A 9,243-nucleotide genomic window follows, 5' to 3' on the forward strand; every position below is an offset into this window, starting at 1 on the left:
TATGGTTAATTCGTAGGGAAGTTGGAGTTCAGACATTATAATTGAAAGAGGTTGTCATTGTGTGTACCTAATTCATGCATACAGAAGAAGAAACAAAAATTGCGTTGCAAGGTCCAATGAGTTTTGTTGGGATAATATTCTCCCTGTGAATATAAAAAAGCAAAGCATAATGTCACAATGTCACAGCCTATTCTTTAAACAGATTGATTCTGGAGTAGGTGGCAGATTTTGGAGGGATTTAGGAAAGAGTGAGGAAAAGAAAAAAGGTGAGACAGAATGTTAGCAAATGGATTTATGCGCGAGGGAATAAGGATACCAACCATTGCAACAAATCTGATGAAGATGAGAATAATACAAAGTAAAAGGGAATCAATGTTGGGATGTATCTGACTTTATATGCCTTTGAAACGCTCAACTATGTTTTATATATTGCTAACTTTACTCATATGTCAGTGAGGTACTGAATAGGAAAACGAGCTCACAATATTCCATGCAGTTCTTAGTAGGATCCTTCACCCTCAAACCCCACATGCATGCACTAATCTCAATACTCCAACTATAACATTTACACACACTATCAAAAATTCTTTTATGCTCCGTTGAAACCTATCCACCACCTTAGGATGGAAGTAGGGGACCCACATAATCAGTAGAGGAAGCATGCATCAATGGTAAATATATATGTACAGTGCATGCATGGAAAGCTTCTTCAGCAACTTACAAGAAAATTCACATAAAAAACTATGAATCTGTTGTATTTTCAAACAAATATTGACATAGAAACCTGGAAATTGAAACTATAATTTTGAGTACAGTTTTCACGAGCAAATAATGAGTTATTCTCATTAACTCATTGGGAGAAACCTCCTTGCAAGTTCTGCCAATTATAAATGTATATAGAACTAATCTTTGTGGCCTGATTTGTGGCACAAGACAGATTTTCTATGTGGCATAAAAACAAAGAAACGAAATTAAACTACAGGGTGCAACCTAACCTAAGCTGATTATCTGTTACAAAATGTCTCATATTACTCCATACAATGCTTTAAAATAGGTTGTACAATCACATGAGTCTTATATATATATATATATATATATATATATATATGCATTCACATGTTCCTACTAAAAAATTAGAACCGCAATCTTTCTTAGATGCCTTTAAATGATCCAAGTAAATCGATGCAAACATCAATTATATATAATTGCACTCTTTAATGAGCTAGCTTAGTTGAGATTGCCATATTGTTATTATCACACATCCAATGAAACATGAAAATCTTCCTTACATTGTATCATAAGAAATAAACAAGGAACAAGGGGGAAATCAGAAAATAGTAAAATTATATTTATTAACAATATCCGTGCTTCAAATGTTTTACTATACCTCGGACCTATGACCAAGCCTTAGCTCCAGATCTAGCTCTTCTATAGAGCTAGGGCTAAAATCAAACGTCTCTGACTGCACATGATCCTTATCAACCGAACATGATTTGGGGAAGAATGGAATGGATGAAGCTTCTGATTTTCTCTTCTTGAAACTTGTATCTGTCTCTTTATTCTCAGACTGCACAACTGGGTGAGCTCGACTCATAAACAAGTTCATGCTCACACCCACCTCAGTTTTACCCTTATCACCCTCACTCCTACACCCAGAATCGAATCCCTGCAATTTTTTCTCAACACTAGCTTCAAGATCGAGCCTACTCGAACAAAATCTGAAGTCATCAGTTAAATTTGGCCAGGATTTGGAAGAAAGAGAAGGGGAAGACTCATGACATCCTTTGAAAATTGAAGAACTATTGTATTGTGGAATCTGGGGTTTCTCTCTGCATCTTTTGTTAACTGGTGTGCATAAAACTTTGGAAGGTGAAGCAACAACATGAGAATAAGGATCAGAATTAGGGTTAGTGTTATGAGCCAATCCACTGATAGAAGGTGGGTATAAGTAACCCAACGAAGTGAAAGAAATTTGAACCGAATTCTGGGCTTGAGTTTTCTCAAGATCATAATTGAGGATTTCATTCTGAGGGCTATGTGGCTGCTTTAGTCTTGCTCTATCTCTTCTATGAACATTCATATGACCTCCTAAAGCTTGTGCTGACCTAAATTCCCTTGTACAAAAGGTACAAGAATATGATCGTGGTGGCCACACACAACCAGACCAAGCAGCATCTTTTGCAAAGGCTTGCTCTTCCCATGAGTGGTCATCACAGGAAGGGTAATCAGTAGAAGAACCATGAAGACTAGAGCTCAAAGAGTACTTTCTCTTACTCCTGATCAAACATTGACCCTCCTCCATTGTGAGAGTTTGTTCACCTTGATTCAGGAAAAGAAAAAGTGAAGGGAATTTTGAGATTGTAGATATGGGAATTGAAAACTACATGAGTCTACACTGTTGGAGGAGCCTGAGATAGATGAGGAGAGAGAGAGTTTTTGGAAGGTGAAGTAGTTGGTACTCTACCTTCAATGTCTCGGACTATAGCTAATATATTTTTTATTTTATGGTTGGCTTCCAACATTTGTATGAATACTCCAAGTTCCCGTTTTCCTGCATTTTCTGTGTGAGAGAATGCGATACAAAATTATTCTTGTGGGTCCTTAAATTAGTTGTGTGAGATGGCCACAGAGTATTACATTCTCAAATCGAGAAATCTGACTGAAATATCCTCTTTTGACGCAGCAATGACTAGAAAATTATTCTTGTGCCGTTTGGTTTTCTGATGCTTCTAGTCAAAATATTATTATTATTATTTGATCGGAAAACATAATAAATTATAATTAATTTTATCTTATAAGAGTGTGTCTAAAATGTCCCTCATTTAACTGATGTTTTATTTTAAAGTTTTTTAATATCAAATTTTTAGAAAGAACATTTTAGATTGATTTTCAAATGAATTAGTATAATTATAATTTTTCTATTTAACTTTATTAATTTGTGTGAATTAGTTTTTGTTATTTGAGTCTAGATATTATAAAGAATCGTTCCTCCGGCAAAAGATTGGGTTTCTCTCTAGGTGAGATTTCTCTCTACTTTTTCATTATAATTACTTTTAGTTGATATGAAATCTAACCTGAATTGAATTTATGAAGTTGTAAAAATAATTTGATTACTTATGATGAAGTAACTCTAAATTATTTTTGCATCAAAATCATTAACTAATTACTCTGGTTAAAGATTAAGTTGTGTATGAACACAAAACTGAATACGAAAAAAAAAATCCTCCATCATAACCACATCAGTACATTTAACCCACTAATATTTCAATTTTTTGAAGGAAATGATAAAATATCTAACACGGAGAAGAAGGTCATACTGTTTAGCTTACTACCACGATCCTAAAAACCTCTAACTCAAAGTAGGAATAACATGTTGAAAGTTAGATGAGATGGCTATATAGCCTTGATAAAAAAACACTAAAAATATGTAATACCAATTACAAAGATATTATATTATACTAAAATATATATCGAAAACATCAACTAAAAATAAGGTCAATTTATAATATATATATATATATATATATATATATATATATATATATATATATATATATATATGAATATAAATCTTATTTTATAAGATGGTTTCTAAGATTGAGTTGGGTTTAAATTCTATTTTTATATATGGTATTAAAGTTGTAAATTAGAGTATATTCTAACGAAGTTTGTTGGATTTATTGTTCCACCTATTATCAGACAGCTCATTAATTTAGTCTTACGTTTAGATGTACATGTCTCAATGTAAGGGGATGTGTCAGAAACTTTGACCAGAGATAATGACAATTTACAATATATAAGTGAATACAAAACTTATCTTATAATCTAGTTTGGTTGTTTTCAATTAGACTTAAAATTCACTTCTTAATAATATACAAAGTACCGAAAAAGATAGAATCAATAAATAGAAAAATGAAGGGCTCAAAAGCAACAAAACCATACACACACTTGTAACATAAAATGTAAGTAATATACCACTTTATTGACTTGAGAGAAGCCATGTACAACTTATATGTGTAAAAAAAATGAGAGAGGATATGGAGAATTTAATAGAGATAAAGCAAAAAATTTTATTAGTAAAGTACTCAGGATAGTCAAATTTGTATACATTTGTATAACATATGTCAATTCACAAAACATGAAATATGTAAATGGAACTCTCTTCTTTTATTCTAAGTCTCTAAGTAGACCAATAGCCCCTTAAGGACAAGAGTACGATGCCAACAGAATACTTTAACAAAACACACATAATCCTTTTATAGTATTTTTATAGATAACGAAATCCTATCTTATACTAAGGTTGTGATATTCATGAGTAAATGTTCATCCTTCAGTATGAGTTTTATGAAGTGGTGTTACTTTACATATATACATACAAACTTGTTCCTTGATTTTTTTAATTAATATTTGAGTATCCATCTAATATTGAATTGGTGCTTACGTATTGAAAGAAATTTTAATACTTTTCCTATTAGCTATTAGCTATTGTATTTGGAGGAAGATTTCTAAAGATTACTAGCAAATATTGGTATTAGAGGACAATAGATGAATGGTGCATCTCGATTGTTGCATGATGTAGGTCTCTCTATTTGATAACATGATTTTTATATATCATTTAATTTGAGTAATTAATTTTGTATTCTAAAAATGTTTATACGTTCACAATTCAATAAAATTAAGTCATTTGTTATTATATGTTTAAAATAAAACTGTAAAAATGACTTTCTATTTAAATTTTATTATATTAATATATATTTTTTATTGTAATGTGAATATTATTAATTATAATTATTTGTTATATGTTAGGCATCTGAAAGTGTTCCTAATATAGGAAATGATCAACATGAAGATTCATGATTAAAGAATGTTGTTTGATTTTCATTTTGTCTAATTTTATGATTGTGAACAAATATGTTGTAATGTTTCGTAGTTTCACCCAAAATTAAATATGTTGTCTTATATTATTTCACCTTCAAGTTGTAAACTATGTACTTCTTTCCTTTAATGAATGTTATATTGATGATATAATAATATCATTTTAGAATATTTTTTGTTTTTCAATATTTGTATTTTTTATTTTCTCATGTATTTATGTGCTTTAAAAAAAGTCAATTTACATGCGTTAAAAAACGCAAATGATGAAATTAACAGGGGTTTAAAAACCCGAGAAAAAACCACTAAAAATGACAACTCACGTGACTGGAATGGAAGCACGAACGTGACACAGAAATGCAACAACGAAGATGGCGAAATGGAGGCACCAACACACATGAGAGGATGTTTCGCCTGAGAGCAATGGACGAACAAAACCTTCGCTGCAGAGAGAAATGGATGTGCGACCAAGGAAGAAGAAAGAGGAACAATAGGGTAAAAAGTTTTTACACCCTCTCTGGATTTGTATATTAAACTCTACTATCTCGGTTAATCCACTAACCGAAGCAATAAACATGTATAGGCCTTGGTTCTTCCAACAATCGATGCCTATAAGCCTCAGAAAAAAAAAATAAAGAATATGAAATGACATTTTTGAAATAATCTTCAACTTATACACATCGGTGTACCGAGACATAAAGCCCTTTTAACACCGGCTCTTAGACAACCGAAGTCGTATGTTTTGAACAGGAAAAATTGAAACGTTCCATGAATCATGTGTCACTACTGGACATGACATATTGTCTCGGGTCCCCGGTGAACCAAGGTAGTAGAGCAGGATTCAAAAAGCTGTCAGGCCAAACGTCAATTCTGCAGAAATTTCTCAAGGTTTTAGGCATCAATTGGTGTTTGAACCGAGATCATATGTTGTATATGCCTCGGTTCCTGTTGAACTGAGTCATAAAAGTTAGCCTAATCTACGAAAATGTCACCGCGTTCTAATAGGCTTCGGTTCTGCCCAAACCGAGACCTATTACTCGATTTTAAATCTAGTTTTTTTACTAGTGCACATAGCAAGGGTTTGAAACCCCTGAGAAGTATTTGGGGGTTTGAAATTGCTGGGAGTTAATGGAAGTTTGTAACCGTTGATACTTTAAAGAGGTTATGAAACTACAAGAAGTGACAAGAAATACTAGATAAGATCCAGTTTTCCAAGAGTTACTCAAAACTGTCGATAGATAATCTGTTAATGACATTGGTTTTATCTAAGAAAAGTCAAACCACAGATATTGTAGTTAATAGAGGTTAAAACCTCTAAAAACACCAAATAAAATTCTTACTAAAGCCAATTTTTGTTATAGTGACATTTGTTGCACACACCTTAACATCTTAGTACATATTGGTTTTATAAGAAACATATGTTTAAATCCTAATAAGTATAGATGACATATATATATATATATATCAACAAACAAAAATTTATTAAAAAATTATAAATAGATAAGTATATTAAAATATTTATTATTAATTTATATTATGTATTTATTATCTCACTTATATCTAAATTAAATATAAGAATATATATATAGATAGACCCATCATTATAGGATGATACATCTCTACATAGAAAATGATTTGGATTAAGAAGAGAATGTCTTCATGTTATAAAGATAAATTTATGTGAATTGAAAATTTCAAATTGGATACATGGTTTTAAAAACCCTTATTGAAAAATGATTGATTTTTGAGTGCCAAAACACATCTTCTTGTTAGGTATAAATAAAGTTTTACATCGGATAAAATAAAAGATAAACATAAGTTTATATATACACATAAAATATCTTCATTTGTAGAAAATCTTTTGAAATGGTATCAAAAGCAAATCTGTAAGGACTTCACTAGAGTTTTTTTCATTAAAAAATGATTGATAACTTTTTTGAGAAGAGAAATAATAGTATAATATTCAATCTGTATTCTTCCTGCTCAGTTAAGACGAATATTTGCGTTACATTATTCTCTTCTCCAAGTAACCAATTATAAAAGACGCAAACCTGCTACTGCACTGCATAAATTATATTTTTCTTTTGTACGTATTTTCTCTCATTATTCTTATACTTTACCACAGATCTTTCTGCATGATTAAAATATTCCCTCTAAATTTGTGTCTTTTGTAGTTTATAAATTATAATATCTTGATTACCTTTTTGTTAATCCCCACTCCATTAAAATTAAGGGAAGAAAATGTATTATTAGGTATAACTAAGAATATTTATGACATGAAATTCATTTTATTAGATACCACATAATGACAATGGTTGTGGGATTTTAATCTGGATGAGTTTAGGAATAGTAAGATTTTATTTGAATCGCGTAACGAGTTTAGATTATCGGCGGAGTATTTGATGTTGTCTTCTGACTGAGTTTCAAACATATTAAAAAAATTAATGTTTTAAAACATCAAAATTAGTATTCATTAACATATTTTGAAAATTTAATTATAAAATTTAAATTCAACTTTTTTCATTTAAATAGGATGGCCCAAATTTGTTTCCCGTTCTTATTCTTGACGGTGAGTGAATACTAGTATAAGAACACGTATGCTCTTGTATCTATTTCAAATATTAATTAAATAATTTTATAAAAATAAAATTATAATATATATATATATATATATATGTATATAATATTAAATAATTATTATATATAATTGAAATTTCATATTAATTATAATATTTATTGCTTTTGCAAATATTGAGAAGAAAAATATTATAACAATTTGAGTAAATTTAGTTATTATCGAATAAGGTGAACCATTTGAAAGAGGTAATGAAAATTTTTCTAGAAAAAGGTTTTTCGAATAGAGCAAAATTAAGAATCAAAAGAAAGAAAATATATAAGATTTTAGGTATCTAGTAAATTAAGGGTTACATAATTTAATTGAATTTTATATTTTCTCCGATACAATTCAATGTTAAAATAAACTAGATTGGGGTGGGGGGAGGGAATATGTTATAGATGTTATAATGAGATATTTCAATGAATTTGTTTGATAGATAACAAATGAGTCAAAGAATTAAGAAACAATGAAAAATTATGTAACAAAAAACTATTCTTCAAATGAAATTAAACAAAAAATAAATAAATTTTGTAACTTATATAATAAATTAGGGGTGTTTTAATAATTTTAAATGAGATGTATGAGAACAAATATAAGTATGTTCAAATATCTAATCTCGTACCTAATTTAAAACAATATATACCTTTTACTAGTATTGGTTTTTAATCGATATAAGAATTTCTCATCCAAATCGAAACGAATTCTAATATTACCTAAAATACAAGTTCGTTACATTTTAAGAATGAAATTTAATTAAGTTAATGTATATCCAACAATTGTTTTTCACACATTGTGTGATTATATTTTTTTATTTGAAAGTTCAAGAATCTTTCACTATTAGTGATCATGCCTGAAAATACGTATATACGAGGTAAATTTTCTGTTTCTGAGTATTTTATGTACCAAATATTGTATGGGTTTATGGAGATAGGAGAAAAATATTAAAATTATTTATTAGTTATAAATAAACAATAACTGTAAGTTTATAATTTTCAATTTAATTTGCTTAATTAATGAAAGATAATTTTAACGATCGTTCACAAGTATCTAAGCACTTGAAATTTTCTTTTATCGGCATCTAGGTACTTGACAAGGATCCATGTAAAATGATTGAAAGAATTAGTAAATTAGACTTCCACGTTGTAATCAGAAAAAGTAAACTTTATCGATAAAGTATTCTACTATATGATATACCGGAGTTAGGAGATATTAATGATTAAGATTGTTTTACACTTTACAAATATATAATATTAATTATTGATTATTGGATTTGATTGTCTAAAGATATATTGTGTTAATGTGTTTGACTGCCACAAGCTCTATAAATATACGATTGATATATCATTTTCGAATCTTTTCCTAATCCTTTTCTATCATAATAAAATAGTGATCTCTTTATGAAACAAATCTGACTTGAGCGTCGGAGTGAATTTTGCAGGTCAACACACAATCAGAGTAGATTGCGTTCTTGAAGAGGATTGAACGATCCAACCATATAGTAGAGCAAGGAAGTACGATCGACCCTCAGACCAATTCAACTGAAACATTTTGGCGTCTACCGTGGGGTCGAGTGACATCCCCGTGAAACCACGAGGAACTAGACGCATGCTCGGTCTCGACATCACTACTTCGAATAATTATCAGGTTTTGCAACAATAGTAAAAAATTCCATTATAATTTCTAAAGGCATGTCTTTTGTTTTGAGAACTTAACGTTCAATCTTGTTAGGTTCTAATGACTTTTCATTATAATTT

General features: G+C 29.8%; 1 protein-coding gene across 1 annotated transcript; it reads right to left on the reverse strand.

Moving 5' to 3' along the window:
• Nucleotides 1-1,266: 1,266 nt before the first annotated feature.
• Nucleotides 1,267-2,523, reverse strand: LOC108328774 (probable transcriptional regulator RABBIT EARS). The gene has a single exon (XM_017562662.2). The coding sequence runs from the start codon at nucleotides 2,300-2,302 to the stop codon at nucleotides 1,382-1,384; it is 921 nt and encodes a 306-aa protein (XP_017418151.1). The 5' UTR covers nucleotides 2,303-2,523; the 3' UTR covers nucleotides 1,267-1,381.
• Nucleotides 2,524-9,243: the final 6,720 nt, after the last annotated feature.

This window comes from Vigna angularis, chromosome 2, assembly GCF_016808095.1.
Source record: "Vigna angularis cultivar LongXiaoDou No.4 chromosome 2, ASM1680809v1, whole genome shotgun sequence".
In the NCBI taxonomy this organism is placed as follows: Eukaryota; Viridiplantae; Streptophyta; class Magnoliopsida; order Fabales; family Fabaceae; genus Vigna; species Vigna angularis.

Coding starts and splice junctions, on each gene's coding strand:
- LOC108328774 (XM_017562662.2), bottom strand. CDS start 2,302: ATGGAGGAGGGTCAATGTTTGATCAGGAGTAAGAGAAAGTACTCTTTG.